The following is an 18,400-nucleotide window of genomic DNA, read 5'->3' as shown; positions in this document are numbered from 1 at the left end:
TGCTGTAAGAGCTCTATCTCTTTGGGCCGCATCCTTGAACCTCTCTGTGGGTCTGAGCATCATTTGTGTATCACTGTAATCCTTTCTCCATTTCTCTCGTTTGCATCCCCATCTATCATCCTGCTCTGCAAGACAAAGGATGCTGCTGAAGTTCTACCTGCCTGAAAAGAGGAGAAGCATAATAAATATTTATAATTTAATTTCAGTTTGCTTTTATCTATTAAATTAAAGTGAAGTAATGTAGTTTGTGAATGATTCACTTCTGTATAAATTAGAATGAATTAAAAGTTAACACTAGATGAAATCATTCTCAATTAGATTTTGCATGCTTCCTTGAGGAAACAAAAAATTTTGGAGCTAAGAGGAATGTTGTGGAATCTCCTCCACAGCCTGTCTTATCTGTAATAGAGCCTGGAGAGAAACTATTGCATTGATTGTAGCAAAAGTTTCAGATTACTCTTATGCTTTTGAGTTATGAATGTTGAATGGGAATGTTGAAGTTTCTTTTCGGCAACAAGAGAGTTTCTTTTTTCTACAACTTTGAACAACTATCCCAAGTCTGACTTCATTACCTTGGGTTAGGTACCTGTTCCTGAACTGATTACTGTGCACAGGGATAGGTGATGCCCTGATTGGTCAGGTCTGTGTCACATGACCAATTGTAGCAGAGAGGAAGTCAAGGGTTGAGAGTGGGGAGGGATCATTTCTCAGTGGCAAATAGGGAGTTTTTTGTTTGTTTGTTTTGTTTTGTTTTGTTTTAAACCAAGAGAATAAATTGATAATGGTGATGGAAACAGCAGGTGTCTCATTAAGTTGGCCTGCAGGGTCCTGCCTCATCCAGTTCCCCAGCCCCATCCAGCAATGTCTGCTGTTCACTCACTGCACTATGTGATGCCCTTTCGTATCTCTGCTTTTTCACAAGCTTTTCCTATGTCTGGTATGCTTTTCCCTCTTTTCTCTACCTGGTAAACTCCTGATCAAATTGCATCTACTTTTTGAGGCTTCTCTTCAGATTCTGTTAGCTACTTTCCCCCCTGACTCATTAACACTTTGCACCTACCTCTCTGAGAGCATTTCTTTCATTGTATCACATTAGGTGTCCCTTCTTCTATTATACGAGTATCTCAAGGTCTGTGTGTTCTCCATGTCTGTGTATTCTCAGTAATGGACTCAGACCAGGTGATTACATTAGCATTATGTAAAATTGTGGGCCTAGAAAGGCGGAGAATTTGGATTAATTTTACAATTTCTGTTTCATCAAGGTTGTGATTCCCAACTAAGTTTCTGCTGCCTTGCTTCCCTGGGAATGTTTGGAAGTGTGTGGGAGTACTTTGGGTTGTTGCAAAGCCTGGGCATTGGGTGCCACTGACATTTGTTGGCCAGGGACCCAGGAGTGCTAAATGTTTTACAGTACATGGGACAATCCTGCACAAAGAAGGATTGTCCTCTCTAAATGCCAGTTCTTCCATTGAAAACTACTTATCTAGACTGAAGCGTAGGAAAGAGGAGAGTAATTTGATCACAGTACAAACTACATGTCTATCTCTCGTCAATCTTCTTTGCATACACTATGAATAGGAAAGCCTATGCTAAGTTAGCAGATAGCTTGAATGATAGGTTTTTAAACCTAAGTGCATTTCTATCCTTATATGTTTCCCCATGTAATCTGGGTCCTGAGGTTGGAGTACAAGGCTAAAACATGCGGAAGTTCAGGATAAAAGTTTCTCCTCTCTTAAGTAAACTTCCCTTGGCTAGGCTTTCTCTAAGCCTGGGGAGGAAATGGCAATTAAGTTCTATGTATTCTTTTTTTCAATATCTATGGTGAGATAATTTGATCTTAATGCCCCTTCCACTGCACAGAAGGCTGAGAGTGACTAATTTAAATGATCTTTTAAAAATCTATTTATAGCAAACCTTCTGGCTGAAGAAACCAATGTGGAGGGTGGCACATAGATTTAAATCCAGTTTTCTGTCATGAGGTGTCAGAAAAGCTAAATAGTTCTAATGTGGTTGTTTAGGTCCTATTCTAGGAAGCACACTTTTTGTTCATTGTTGACACTGATATTGCTGTGTTATCTAGAATATAGGAATTGTGTAGAGAAAACTACACAAGTAAGGTTTTTTGATTCTTTGCTTCAAAGGTGACATTTTTGAAAAAAGATTCCTGAAACATAAGTTCAGTAATTCATGTGTGATTTTATTGTCCTGTGTTATTATATATAGCATAAAGCCTTTTTGAAAAATAATTTACCAAGAGTCTGAAACTCGGTATTTATCAGCTGCTACTGATAAACTTGATAAAATTTTTTGAAAGATGTTACATGTAGAAGATACTTTATAAAATCAAATTCTAGTCTATTCTTAGTATATGTTTGTTTCTTTTTTAGATACTCCCAGAAGCATAAAAGCATCCACTGCTACAGCTGAACAGTTTTTTCAGAAGCTGAGAAATAAACATGAATTTACTATTTTGGTGACCCTAAAACAGACCCACTTAAATTCAGGAGTTATTCTCTCAATTCACCACTTGGATCACAGGTAAATGTGATTGCTGGAGTTTCCTGTGTTTTCATTATATGTGGTTAAATGAATATATTAAAGAGAAGTAAACAAAAGCTTTCTTCTCTTGTATATCTCTTTATGATTTGGGAAGCCGAGGTGGGCAAATCATGAGGTCAGGGGTTCAAGACCAGCCTGACCAATATGGTGAAACCCTGTCTCTACTAAAAATACAAAAATTAGTTGGGCGTGGTGGCGTGCGCCTGTAGTCCCAGCTACTCGAGTGGCTGAGACAAGAAAATTGATTGAACCCAGGAGCTGGAGGTTGCAGCGAGCCAAGATTGTGCCATTGCACTCCAGCCTGGGTAACAGAGTGAGACTCCGTCTCAACAACAACACAAAGATTGGTTTAAGATATAATGGTTTTGTTACATTATACAAAAATCACAAACACAGGTAATTGAAAGTAATTGCCTAAAAGCAGAAGGAGCTGCTGCTTTTCAGGTTAATAAGGAGTTGCTATACCTAAAACAGATTTATTAATTACTGAATTCCTCAAGAGGTATATTTCTCAATTTTAAAGCCAAACATACTTCTTAATTTGTGAATAGTTATCCACAAAAATATTATATTCTATTGCTTTGTAAAATTGTCTGGGTTTAGAGTTTAATAGTCATATAATTGTAATCATTGATAGATAACTTCCTTTTTTACCTCATAGTTTGCAGCAGTTACAGCTGTCTTCTTGGACATGCATTGTATAAAAATGGTGTCTACTATCTTCCAGCATTTGTCATATGTGAGACAGGATTAGGAGCTCTGGATGGGGGGAAAGGAGGAAGAAGAAGAAAGTCATTCATGATACTTGACATATACATAAATTGCAATGAAGTAATACCAAATAGTTTAAGATGATTCCTTCTAGAAAAAATAACCACAGTTCTGGGAATGAAAGTCCACCACTTACTATCTGTGGACATTGGGAAAGTCACATAAGATCTGTATCTCAATTTCCTCATCTGTAAATTGAGGATAATAGTACTGCTTCATAAGTTATTGTGAAGATTAAAGAGTTTATACATATGCAATGCTTTACCTATATAAAAACTTTAATGATCCTGTCCAAGCATGGGTATAAATCTCTTTATTTGGTTTCTCTTATCGCAGATGAGGCAGTCTGGGACTTTGCACATCTTTACTAAATACTAAAGAGCAAACATAAGAAAATCTATGTGGAGAACAAAATATAGCAAGGCTGACTTAGTGAGGAAGGTTCCTAGGGACGTACTCTCTAGCTTACTCTTGGGGCTTGAGGCCCCATTTAATTACATCTTTAGCTCCAAAGGATAATTTCCCAGGCCCTTCACTTGGGTTTCTTTCCTCCCAGGTTCTGGCCTGTTTTTGAGGGGAGGGTGCCATCCTAACACTCACCTGGTAACTGGCTTACAACTTTCAGGGAAGAGCAAGAAAGGGAGCAATCCCATCTTCAAGGGTTCACTGGGGCTATTCCCTTCAGTCTGTTTTTGGTTGCAGGGACAGGCCTTGTCTTCATGTGGCTGAGATCCAGTGAGCTCCTTGTTTATAGCAGTGTGTCTCTGCCCATGTCCATTGAGCTTTCAGGCAACAAGAGTCACGTGTAATAAAGGAAGACTGTTCATTTGCAGAACAACCTGTTGTATTTCTGATTACCTCTACATGCTAGGAGAATTTCCCCTTAATTTTGCACATTAGATTTTTCTTCCCTGTGACTTTCTCCCACTTCCCTGTTTGTAGAGACATAGAACTCACCCAGCCTTCTTCCGGATGACATCCCTTACATAGATGATGGCCACTGCTACCTCCTTTCTTACTGCTCCTGTCTCTGGGCTAACTGGTGCTAGGGCCCTCCATCTGCTCCTCCTGAGGCTTGTTGGGCAGCATTTCAATGGGTCTGTTTCCCTCAACTGTGAGTCCTAGATGGTCAATGTTTGTATTAGTTCCCAGGGTTGAACACCTTAACTGTACACACTCTGGCCAGCACAGACTTCTTGCAATCTGCAAACTTTTTCCACTTAATACTTCTTAAAATAGTTTGATGTTTTTTTAAGCACCTTAAACATTTTAAAGATATGGGCAACTGAAATACCTGACCTTCATCAGGTGGTTTGCTGTCAGGCAAATCCTTTCTTACTCTTCCTGTGAGGTAGATTTATTAAAGTTATAGGCAGGGCTTTAAATGGATTTATTTCAATTGAAAATAATTTTTTTTTAGATTATAGAAATATGTTTTCATTGTAGAAAAAATTTGGAAAACTGACAGAAAGAAATAGGAAAATTGATACAATCATATTACCAAGACTAATGTTGAAGTTCTGTCATATTTTAATCCAGTCCTTTTGTCTATGTGTATTGATATGCCTATTTTGTTTAATCAACCCCTTACTTTTGGGTATTCAACTCATTTACTTTGTAAATTTTAATAAATAATAATATGATGAATATTTCTTATACATAAGTATTTGTGCTCAGCTGTTAGGTTTTCTAGTTATACCTTTAGAATTTGTATTATTTCTGAAATTTCTTGTTTTACTTATTCATTCTATGGTTGTATCATCTGTCAATGTCATGGCATTTATCTATGAAATTATAAATTATGTAGATATTATCTAGATATGTTATTATTTAACAAATATCATATTTGAGATATAGTATATCTTTCTATGATGTGGAAAATAATTTAGATTTGTAAGGCACTTTCATTTGCTGAGTAAGCTAACAGTTATTAAAGACTTACCATGTGCCAGGCACTGTGCTCTATGCGTTACACGTGATTGGTTCATTTATCATCAGTATTCAAGAGTGATTAAGAGTGTAGACCTGGAGATGGACAGCATACATTCCAGTCATAGCTCTGCCACTCATTGGTTTTGGGACTTTGTAAAAATTACTTAATTGTTCTGTACTTCAATTGTCCCCCTCTGTAAATCCATATAGAGTGCTTGAAAATACTAGCTATAAAAATTCACAAGTATCCCATAATCATACAAGATCAGCACTCTTATTTTCATTTCAAAGATAAGAAAAACAAGCCTTAGAGATAAGTTCTTAAAGGTTCCATGGGAATAAATGGGAGTAGGCTTTTCCCTCAGTGTGATTATAGAGCCCACCTGCTGCACCTCTGTGCTATCCTGTCTCTCCGTGTCTATGGGAGATCGTTAAACTAGGTTCTTTATTGTCTTTTTTTCCAGCATCATTTAACTAGTTACTGACAGAGCCAGAACCCAAACCCACTTTTTGTTATTGAGTCTTTTTACTAATGCACTGTGATATTGCCTTCTATCATCTCAACAGACCTTCTGTTATGGCTTGTATTGGATTTTTTCCTGTTCTTCTTGCTGAAGCTGTCTTTCTTTAGTTATCTTGCTTTTCCTCACTTATCTATTTAGTTTCATCATTGCCTGAACACTTATTTTATTATTTTCTGCTTTCTTTCACAAAAATTTTAAGGTGGCTTATAGAAATATCTACAGGACAAGATAAAATGAAACATATACAAATCAGAGCAAACAAAAAGACAAAAACCTAGTTAAATAATCAGGATAATTCAACCATTCTTGGCACTGAAACCAGACACATATTTCTCATATGGCCTTTTGTGGTCAAGGTAGTAAGTGTCCTTACAGAACAAGTTCAGGGGACTTTATGTTAGCTGGTCACTTCAGAAAAAGCAGATCTACAGTGATGCTGATAACATACATCTAGGTATGAAGGTCTTTGAAGCAACACTGCCCCCTTTGGAGACACTTTCTTGGTAATATGCAAGACAGTCATATACAACCAAGTTTTCCTGCTCAATATGCCAGTGGAGCCTTCTATATGAAGGCCTGGTAAGTAGACTCTGTCCTTCACGCCACATTGCATATAAATTCCTTTTCTCAATGTAACTCAGTCACTTCCAACTGACAGTGATTAGGTGCAGGTCCAGCTCTTCAATGGGTGCATTCTAGTTCACCATAGTAAGAACTCTTCTGCATGCCCTGCTGAAGGATGTTCATTTTTCTAGTTTTTTTGGGGGGGAAGATGGGGTGGCAGTGGCATTGTGACACTTCTTCTGAGCACATATTCTTGCCTGCCTGGGAGAAAGCACAAGAGCAAGAGCTTGAGCAAGAGCAAGAGCTTGAGCTATCCCTCTGTGAATTCAGACTCTGTGAGTTAGACCAGAAAGTCCCCTCTATACAATAAACATGAAATGAATGTTAATATTATTATTAGAGGTGATGTGAGACTGGCTCTCTCTTCCTTATGTCTGTTCCTGACTCCAGTGTTATCTCCATTTGGGCTATTTGCAGTGAACACCTAGCTTATTGGGAAGCCTGCTCTGAAGCCTAATTAAAGAGGGAGAAGGTAGGAAGTGATGGAGACTGTGGGAATGGTAGCTCCAGCACTCGTGGTGATGGAATAAAGTGATAGGGGTATAAATACTAGCCAGGCACAGTGACCCATCTGCTCAGCATCTGTGTGTCACCCTTTTCCTTTTTCTCTGCTTGTTCAAATCCTGCACGTACTTCAGAACTGCGCTTATATCTCCAGGAAACTTTCACTGACCTTTCCAATTTACATTAATTTCTTCCTACATCAGTTTCCAATGTATTTAAAAAAATTGTGCCAGTTTTTTGGCATTCTAACATATAATGTCTTTTTTTTTTTTTTTTTTTTTTTTTTTTACTTTTGGTTCTGGGATACATGTGCAGAACGTGTAGGTTTCTTGCATAAGTATACATGTGCCATGGTAGTTTGCTGCACCTGTCAACCCATCATCTAGGTTTTAAGCCCTGCAAGCGTTAGGTATTTGTCCTAATGCTCTCCCTCCCCTTCCCCCTGACCCCTTGCGAGGTCCAGTGTGTGATGTTTCCCTCCCTGTGTTCATGTGTTCTCAGTGTTCAGCTTTCACTTATGAGTGAGAACATGTGGTGTTTGGTTTTCTTTTGCTGTGTTAGTTTGCTGAGAATGATGGCTTTCAGCTTCATCCATGTCCCTGCAAAGGACATGAACTCATTCTCTTTTATGGCCACATGTATTTCATTGTTATTTAAATATTTTATGTGTATACATGTGTGTTAATTGCATGAGACATTAAAATATCATTTACTGCTTTTGATTATAGTTGTAACAAATACATAATTTAACTTTTAAAAATCTAAATTGTAGCTTTCTTAAAAAATTGGTAATACACCCCAAGGTTCAAAATGTAAAAGGCACTCCATTCCTGTCCCCTGCGACCCAGTTTCTATCCCTGATGGCAGCCACTATTATCATTAAGGCATTTCGAAAACAAAAAAATATGTATAAAGAAGAAAATGAAGCTCATCCAGTCAGTAGTTTGCTGGAGCTGGCTTGCCTACTGGCTTTAGGGGCTGAAATTTTGTGAACCAGTTGACATTAGTAGCTTGAAATAGGCCATGGTATGAGTAATTATTCCATGGAAATCAGCAGATGCTACAAAACAGGGCTTTTAAAAATATACTTTTTCAATGAACCTTTATTTTTGTATACTTTTTAAATACTCTGTTTCCGATACAAATGGGCAGATGAACCAATAGCTTAGAATTGTGTCTCTAGAGAACAGAGGGCCAATTATTAAACATTTACCACTGCCTGTAATTCTGACATTTAGCGATAACCCCATTAATGCTGTGGAATGCAGCTTTCTCATCCTTTTCTCAGGTGAATTTGTGTGTTTGTGTAAAATATTTACATAGTTGACAACAATTTTTGATTAGATGTTAAGGTTTTCTGCTGTCAAGGATTGTGCATTAAACTTGCAAACTCCATTAAATCTGTCATGATGTCATACACAGATGCTAAATAAATATTTGGTAGATGAAGAAATTAGTAAAAGATGAAGAGAAAGGTTATTATATCAGGAATCATAAATGGCATCACTAAGTTTTCATCAAGCTAGAGTGGTAGGATTTGGAGAATGTTCAAATTGCTGTATTGATGCAGGGTGCCTAAGCCATCCTGAAATGTCCTTATCTCTACCATGAGGAATTCACTAACTGGTAGCCACTGCCTCAAAACAGCTATAAGTCAAGTTCTTAGAGAATAATGACAACTGTAATAAGCTATATGGCAACATCTCAGCCGTGGTGTTAATGCTGGATATGTAATCACACAATTTTGTTGGTTTGGACATACGGACTAATGGGCATGCTCTGGATTCTAGGGTATCTGAAGTGAACTAAAAGCAAGATGAAAGTAGGAAGGGCAGATGATCACACTGTTGCAGAATTAAGAAGAGGCCTTCAGTCAAACCTTGGCACTGAAACATAGCTTCAAACCAAGTGGCATAATTATGAAACTCCCAGGAACACCATTAGCAGTGCCCTGGTGTGCCATGAGCAAAGGTTCATTTGTCCTCCCAACCTGAGATGCTGGTTTCAAATGGTGTTCCTTAAATAGAGGCTGATATTAAAAATTAAGCCACAAACTTCATGTGAGCACAGCGTAATAAGAGTTTTGGCTCTTCAGTCATTTCAGTATGTTCACCATCAGCAGCATAACCTAAAAAAAAAAAAAACAGACAATAATATATGGCACTTTTTGGAAAGAGTTAAGACACTCAGGCTGATTAAAGGAGTTCTCTCATTATTTTAGTTTTCTGACTATTGTGTTTCGAAAGGTAAATAGAGAATAGAGAAATATTTTTAAGATATTGATTCACTTATCCATTTATACAGGAAACATAGAAGAGAAATATGAAAAATATAAAGGATTGTTGAAAAGCAAAAGTATATTTATCAGTAAAAATAAAAGAAATTTATTGAAAGTTCCAAAGAAACTGTTTCCTTCTTCCATGTTTTACAAAACTGCAGTTTCTTCAGGATAAATAAAATCCTTTTGTTATCCTTAGTGTGATTTGGTGTAGTTGCCTAGATTCTGTTCTGTGGTTTATAATATTTCTTCTTTATTTAAAATAATCTTGGACTTTAGATATATAAATTGGTTCCAAGGGGTTCATTAGGAATTTTGCTGATATCCAAGCATTATTTATGCTTCTGACTTTGAATGCTTTGCAGATAGCATACATGGAGATAATTTGTGGCAGTAGCTTTGCAAATAAATACAAAACTATCCTGTAGTTTGTCATCATCTTCTGTATTAATAAACTTCCGGTGAAATAAATGAGATTTTTCTATCCTCTTAATATTAATTATACATTCTGGGTGAGTAAAAATGTATTTATGTATGAGGCTGAAAAAATGTGTCTTCATGTTTGTGAGTGCTTGTCATGTATTAAGCCATTTCTTCTTTCTTGACATTAGTAAGTAAAAATTAAACTTGCTGGCAATATTTGCTTGGCTTAATGGTTCTGAACTAAAAAAAGCCTTTGTTTATTATGGATGAAATTAATAGACTGACATAAAAGCTACTAAACTCATTACTTTCTGCTTGCACTTTATTTAATAAATAACTTTAAAGATAATAGGATTTATAAATTAAAATTTCAAACTCCAATTTCTACATAATTAAAAAACTTTACTTAGATTTTATTTTCTTGAGGTGTTTCTATATCATTGTTTGTCTCTCACAAAATTGCATCTCTGTTGTGTATTTTAATACCTCCCTTATTATTAGGAAAGTTGCAATATATATTCTAATGTAGCCAAGCATACATATATCACTACCAAGTAGGCATGGTCAAGTGCTCATCAAAGAAAGTAAATTAAAGCAAGCAAATGGAATTTCTCATCATAATTCTTGTATAGGTGATGTGATGGACAGAAATACACATTTTAACACACAGAGGTTATCCCATAGAGCACAAATCCCCTGTTTCACACTAAAGAAGCGAGGCATTTTTTTTTCCCTTCCTGTCAGCAGTCCACTCTTTCTGCAGGGTCAAAGAATGAATCAGTTGACTGCTGCCGCCGCAGCCCATAGACTAACCAGCCCATATTCACTTTCATTACACATTTTGGGCATTTTCCTCCTAGATGGGGATGCAGAGGACCAAGGATATTTCTAGGCAACCATCCTATTCTGACCATATCCAGTTATCACGCCCTAAATATCTTAGGCCATTGCAAGACCCTTCTGTGTCATCCATTGGGTAGCTCCTTCACATCTACTCTCTTTACTCCCTGGGGACAGAGTACTGGAATTTTGGTGGTTGTGTAAGCAACTGTCATTAAGGAGCAAGCAAACTGTATTTTGGAAACCAACTTGGTGCTCCTGCTTGCAGTTTTTCATACTTCCCGTTTCGGTGTTGCCGTATCATCTCTTTATAAATGGCAGGAAAGGTGAATTGTTCATTAGAAATAATTGGTCCATGTAACTTTTAATGATCAGTCTGCTACTTTTTTAAGGTTATTTTTTTCTTTTCAGCATTAAAAAATATTTCTAATGATTAAAAACTTTTCTAACTTTTTCTTCACTTGGGAATAAAAACTTTTGAGATTATAATTTTAGTTCTTTCTTGTTTTGGCTTTGCTAAGAACTTTTGACTTTATTATTTTCCCTTTTGCCATTTTTGAAAATGTTGATGTCTAAATTTTAGGAGTCTATAGCTTTTCCTGATTTTCTTTAAGACAGAAGCTTATCATATCTCGATGATTTACTATCTAATATCATGTTTCATAGAGATGTCGTTAATGAACGGAGATTTTTTTTGAGTCATTGGTCCAGAATTCTTTGTGTGTGCATGTGTGTGTGTGTGTGTGTGTGTGTGTGTGTAAAGAGCAAAATCCATCAAATGTATAAATTCCTATTAAATATAATGTTTTAGACAGGAATATTTTGTTATTTTTTCTTGTAAATGATACCTTATAATTAAATGCAGTGCCATTAGAGGTTCTGACTTTGCTGAGCACTTAATTTTTTTCTTTAAGAGGATTTTTGCATTTCAAACGTTGCTTCTTTATATGAGTTTATTATTTGGTTGTTATGTCGCTTAATGTCTTCCTCGTAGATTTTTTTCTTTGTTTGAAATGGTTTTTCCTATCTTGAGATCAGGTAGTCTTGCTTTGTAAAAATATAATTTTTTTATGGTTTCCCTGTCTTACTCTTGAACCCATCTATAACTTATTTTAGTGTACTTAAGAATTGAGGCTCTAAACATTTTTTCAAACAGATAATTAATTATCCCAACACCATTTATGTAACTCTCCCCCTCCCTCATTTGAAATATAATCTTATATTTTATATTAAAATCATTTCTGGGCTGTCTCCTCCGTTTCATTAGTCTATTTTTATACCAGTAATAAACTTACGTACATAATTTTTCATATTGTAGTTTTTTAATGTATGCATTTAAAAAATGCAAATGCAAAAAATTACTACTGAAATGTAGTGTACTGTTGTATTTATGGATGATATTCAAAATGTATAGTAATCAGTATGTCACGGGCACTAAACAACCAAAGCATGAAAGTGACAAATCCAGTATGGCTATTTCTATATGCACTGTGTGTATGTACTTACAGATTTTATGATATTGGATAGATATATAGATATAGATTCAAGTACAGATTTTAATATGTGTACAATTACACACACCAAATATAGGTGAATATTTATGAAATATGTACATGTATGTGTAATTTTCTACATACTATGTATATGAAATACATATTTCATAACAAATTTTAATATGTTGCATTCTCATCAGCAGAGTGCCTCCTTACCTACTTTCTTCAACAATGATTAAAAAGTTTGCCAATTCAGAAGGTGAGAAGTAACACTTTGTTGATGAGGTTGAATACCTTTTCATATGCTTACTGGCCATGCATATATCTTCTTTTATAAATTGCTTATGTATATACATTGTCAATTTTCCATTTTTTTATAAATGAGCTCCATTTAATAAGGATATTAATTCATTATCATCTATATTTTTAATTTCCTTTAAGTTTTTATGGTTTTTTTATGTACTAAATTTCCTTAAATGATGTGCAGTCTAGTCAATACTTTCTGTCTCTAAGGGTGGAATTATGTTAATGACATAGTGAATAAATAATATTTTTCCTATGTATAAAAAAAGAGAAGGCTAATTCAAAAATTCAAGAAAAAGAAAATCTTGTATGAGAAATTCGTGGTCCATTATATATAATGAAACAAAATTTACTACAATTTTGGACAATTATTACATTTAAGAAAACAAATCTATCCTTGATGCTATTTAACATTCTCCTTTGGGTGTTGGAGAGTTTGTGTTACTCTAGTGAGGGAATGATTGTCTCAGCACAATATTTGGTATTGCAATTAATACTACATATAGGCATAAATACAAATACTGTTGATTAGTTTCCTATTGATCTTTTAATTGTGGGTCTGGAAAGGTATAATAGTACATCTGTGTTTAAATTTCCATCCTGCCTTACTATATTAAACAGATATTCTATTTTAATGCCCTTTAATGCCTAAGAAAAAAATTGACATTTTGGACTTAGATGTAGGTATCTAAGGTATCTACTTAGATGTAGATATTCAGTGCAATATCTAACACAATGAAGCTGGTGGCCCCAGTGCAATTTTTTCAACAGCTCACTGTTTTCTCACTGATTTGTAATGTCACCTCAAATCTCCATCAATGCTGAAGTCGGTTTCTGGGCCCTGTTTTCTATTCTACTAACCTATTTGTTGATTTCTGCAGAGATACTACAGTATCCTGATTAATATAGTTTTATAAGATTTGATACTTAATAGCTCAAGTCTCTTTGTTCTTCCTGTTAAGAAATTTTTGCTGCATTTGAAACTTCATTCTTGGGAATAACTAGAATCAGTTTAAGTTTTATGAAAAAAATTTCATTGGTATGTATTGAAATTGCATCACATTTATGGGTTAATGTAGTAACATTTTTATATTACTCAGTCTTCTAATCCAGTAATATGGTTTCTCTCTACATTTTTTAATGTCTTCTATTCTTTGAAATTACTACATAAAGCGTATATACATATTTTGTTATTTTAATTCCTAAGAACCTTATGTATTATACTGCTACTGTGATGGGTTATTTACTTTTCTATTATATTTTCTAATTGTAAAAGATGTTTAAGTTGATGTATTACTAGAAAAATGGATTTTGTTTTGTATCAAAAGTAGCATCTTCCACAGGATTTAAATTGCTTTCTCTTTTCCCTAGTGACAGAGTTGGATTCTTTGGATGCAACTCAGAGTATAATAACAAAATTTTTGATGTGCCATGAAAGTTCATTTAATTCTCTTTTCTTAATCTACCATACTTTCATATACAGTGACATTTTAATGTTCTTTTCCAGAATGAATGTTGAAGGATTGTTGTAATAAATTTTAATTCTTTGGCATTACAGTACATCTCTTTTTGTCTTTTCATGTCGATGTGAAACTTCACAAATACTCTTTAAGCCCTTGATCAGTTGCTTAAAATAATTTTACAAAGGGCTCATTTAAAAATTATAATTTTTTTCTACAGTTTACTATACAGGAAATAGAATTCAACTTTTAACTTATTTTGCCATTTCCTTTAGTTACGATTAAGTGTCTACCTTTTTAAAAAGTCCATGTGAAATCTTGTTTTGGTGTCTTAATTGACAGTGGAGTTTATGTTATCTCCATTACCTAAAAAATCTTATTTCTCTTGCTGTTGTGTACACTCCACTTCCACTGATTCTGGAGAGAAGTCTTACATTTTTTGTGGTTGAAGTGATGTATTGATATGTTTCATAACAGCTGAATAAAAGTCATTTATGTTTGCCTTTTTTTTAGTACTTTTATTCACTGAGCATTTTGAAAGAAGGTGATTGACATGCTGTCATCTTTCCTTTGTACTTTAACCTTTGGTTATTTAAAACTCTAGGTATTGTAAAAATTACACTTGATTGTGGGATGACACATTCTTGAGGATACTGAATGCATCACAGAATACATGAATTATTGAATATTTCAGCTTAAACCCATTTAATTCAGCCAGTAGAAATAGTCTGAACAGCACCAAAAGTGAAGTAAGATATGTGTTTTGAGTGAATTACAAGAAAAATGTTTGCTTTGCAAATGACTTAAATATGAAACTATATACTTACACACTTACACTTTTAACTACACACTTAAACTATGCACATTTTCAAGCATTGAGCATTATATTTAATATAAATTTTGCTAATATAACATCTGAAAACTGGCTATAATTTTTAAAATTTACTAATTTTTGAGTATTAGTGAATTTGAATATTTTGGAAATATATTTGTTAGTAAGTTATTTGTGTCTGAATTGATGAATAGTTTCTAAATATTATTTTTCATTTAAATGAGACTCTTGCTATTTTTCTTGCTTATTTGTGAGAATGCTTTATATAATAAGGATATCAACTTATGCTCCATCACATATTGCAGCATGTATGCATCAGTTTTCCTAATTTAATGTTTGCTTTTAATTTTAAAAAATTGAAATAGCTGCAGACCTACAGAAAAGTTACAAGTATATTACAAAGAACTTCACCATAACAGATTCCCGAACTCCCTAAATATTTTTATAGCTCATTTGCTTCATCACCCTCCATCTCTTATTCCTCTGAGCCATTTACTGACAAGACACTTCATCACCTTTAAATACTCTAGTGTATATTTTATGAAACATTGACACTCTTATATAGCCAACATATAACCGTCCAATTAAGAATCAACATTGACATTACAATATTATCTAATCTACAGACCCCATTCAAACATCACCAACTATCTAAACGCTTTCTTCTTGGCCCAGGATTCTAGCCAAGAACACATGTTGCATTTGGTTGTCATTTACCAGCTTCTGCTTCAATCTGGAGCAGTTCCAGTTTTTTCCTGTCTCTGATATCCTTTATGGTCTTGGAAGTATAGGCCTCTCATTCTGTAGGGCCTCAACCTGGGTCTGTCCAATGTTTACTTGTTACTCATCTTGTCAGGAAACCCATAGAAATGATGATGATTCTTTTTATTATACCACATCTGGAGGCACACTATGTCAACCTGTCCTAACACTGGTGATGTTATCCTTTCTCACCAGGTCAAGTTGGTGAACTGAAAAGTTCCTCATTATTTTTTCCTTTGGATTTTGATTAGTGTTTTATCAGGGAGAAATTCTAATTTTATTCCAATATCCTGATCCTCATCAGACCTTCACCCACCTGCCTTTACATCCCTTGACCATGCCCACCTGTGTTAGATATTATTGCTTCTTAGTGACATGGATAAAATGATAAAATTGAAAATTGACACTTGCTTTTACTCTTACTCTTGTTCATATTCTGGTAGTATCAACAACTTGAGAATATATATTTATGTAAAAGTGTATTCCTAAAAAATGGTAACGCAAACTTTTTTTACATATTATTTCCAATGCATATCAGCATTCACCATGTAAGGCCTATTTAAATTAAATGCTATATTTTTTTCTTACTGAAATGTAATTAGGTATACTGAATGAAATTCAGGGAAAATAACATCTTATTTCCATAAAGATGATTTGCCTAGCTTTTCTACCTTTCTCTTGATAGCTTTATATACAGTATTGCACATATTGAACTGCTATATCACATACGTTTATGAAAACACGATCAGAGTATATATATGATATATTAGAGGTATATTTTGCTAAAAGGCATTTACATTCATCCTGATATGACTCTTCTATTTATGGCTTTTCAAATTTTTTATTTCATTTAGTTATTGGTAAGCAATAAGTGAAATGGAGCCTTGTTTTTTTCAATATTTATAGTTGGTTAAAATGTATGTTTTATTCATTTAAAAATAAACTTCATGTTTTCCACTAGCCAGTAACTGAAATAAATACACAACAGAATCTTTTCAACCTCCGATTTATCAGAATTCAAGATCTATTGCAGGAGTTTTGCTCAATCACATTAAGAAAAATTGTGCTTACTTTTAAACTCTCCATTTCTAAGTGGATTCAATAATGTAGAGTAATATGAACTGATAAATATGAAAACAGTACAAACATGCCTTGTGATGTAAAATAAAGATTGGGCAGAAGTACAGGAACTCTACATATGAAAAGGGAAGGCTTTCTACTATCCTGGGGAATGTTGATTCAAGAAAATGACAAGTGATGAAATGAGAAGTTCCTTGAGTACCTGGACTTTGTCTCTTTTTTTTTCTGTATCCTCTGTGCCTGGTGCAGTACATCTCTTATAGATGGCTAATAAATATTTGCCAACTAAATGACTGAATGAGAAGTACAGAGCATCTGCTGATATCAGGTCTTGTGGTAGCTGGCTGACTTCTTAGGTGCATGGAAGTGTTTTCCCTTCATTGCAAGGGTTAACACATTAAGTGCCTACCCTGTGTCAGGCAGTTCCCTAAATTCCTTACATGGATTAATCTCATTAGATGCTCACTGCAATCTTGGAGGTAGGTACCATTATTATTCCTATCTTATAGACAAGGAAATGGGACCCTGAGAGATGTAGTCTCATGTCCAATGTTACAATAAGTGACAGAATCAACATTTGAACCAGTCTACTTGGCATTACAGCCCATTGTCCTAACTATTATCTTGGCAACTTCTCGACTGCTTGTTTTAGAGCAGCACCATGAGCTTTCTACTTCCTTCAAAGCTCAAAAATTCTAATGACCAGATTAACACTATTGTTTTATAGTGGTCTGAAGATAATAATAATAATCACATATTTTTCTCTGTTGGGCTTTTTTATTTATACTAAAAGTTTTTAGCCAGAAATCTTTCACACAATTTACTTCTTTATTTCAGCAGCATCACCATGACCTACCGAAAAGTTGAGGCAATGTAAATAAATCATGGTCTACATTATTGGGTAACTATTTTGTCTTTTAATTTTTCAAACTGCCTCTCCATAAAAAGTTAATGGCAAAACTTGAAAGTAAGATTTCTAGCATTTTGGCATTTCTATAATAGCTACAATTTAGGAAGGTTGGTTCTGTTTCCTCTAGTTAGGGATGTTCTGTAACCATTTCAGTTGGGAACTCCTGAGGTAATATGCTCACTACAATCAAAATGTCGCCTCAGTTGGTGGCCTATGAATCCTGTTGCCTTCTTCCTTGGCTCTTATTTATACTGAACAACAGGGGAGGCATGATGACCCATGAAACATGTCAGAAAACAGATGATGCAGTGTTGACAGCTTACTCTCTCCCGTGTGACGTTGTTCTCTCTTTCAAATACAGTCTGCCTAGAACTTCTAGCTGTCTTCCATGCATCAGTGCTTTTCCTTTATTGCTGCCCGTAGCTTCAGAATATGTTACCTATAAAGCTGTTGAAAATTCCTACACAGGCCAAGCTTTATTGGTCTAAAGAATTTCTATTGATTTTTAGCATCTTAGGACAGCAAATTGTTAACTTAAGAGAAAGGTTGGAAGCCAAATGAAATACTGCATAAAATCATAGGACATTGAGGGGCTTTGAGAGTCACTTACTCCAGACGGACATATCCGTAAAAGTATCATGGATCATTTTTAGGTGAAGATGAAGATGAAAAGCTACCATTTTGGGAATATTATTTTCTTCCTAAAAATGCTTTGTTCTTTGAAAGCGTGCAATTGCAGTCATCCCTTCATAGGCTTGTAAAACCACTTAGGGATCTGGAAATTGAAGAGAAGATTAGCGTATTCTCTTGGGAACTCTCTCTCTCTCTCATCTCAATTCACAATAGTATTTAATTTATGTATAGATTGGATTTTAAGATATCGCCAAGTTCTTCCCTTTAACTTCAGGCAGAGCTGACTTAAACCTCTCTAACAGATAAAACTATATCCAGAAAAGATGAATTTTATTATTTTTCACAAAATTAAGAGATTGACTTGAGTAAACAAATTCAGAACTAAAATGTGACATATTTACCATATTTTAAAGTAAAATTAAGTACATAGTAGTGTCTTATATGCCAAATGACTAAGTAACTAATGATTCCT

At 34.7% G+C, this 18,400-nt stretch overlaps 1 protein-coding gene across 3 annotated transcripts in view; it reads left to right on the top strand.

Annotated features, from left to right (window-relative positions):
* Window positions 1–18,400, top strand: part of NELL2 (neural EGFL like 2) — a 369,728-nt gene that overhangs the window by 57,737 nt on the left and 293,591 nt on the right. For all 3 annotated transcript variants that reach the window (XM_032173769.2, XM_032173772.2, XM_032173771.2), the window contains one exon: window positions 2,388–2,538. In XM_032173769.2, the coding sequence (XP_032029660.1) occupies window positions 2,388–2,538 (151 nt within the window). The remainder of the gene's footprint in view (window positions 1–2,387; window positions 2,539–18,400) is intronic.

The sequence above is a fragment of the Hylobates moloch genome, unplaced genomic scaffold (genome assembly GCF_009828535.3).
Source record: "Hylobates moloch isolate HMO894 unplaced genomic scaffold, HMol_V3 SCAFFOLD_13, whole genome shotgun sequence".
NCBI classification, from domain to species: domain Eukaryota; kingdom Metazoa; phylum Chordata; class Mammalia; order Primates; family Hylobatidae; genus Hylobates; species Hylobates moloch.
This window is presented reverse-complemented; position numbering and strand designations above follow the sequence as displayed.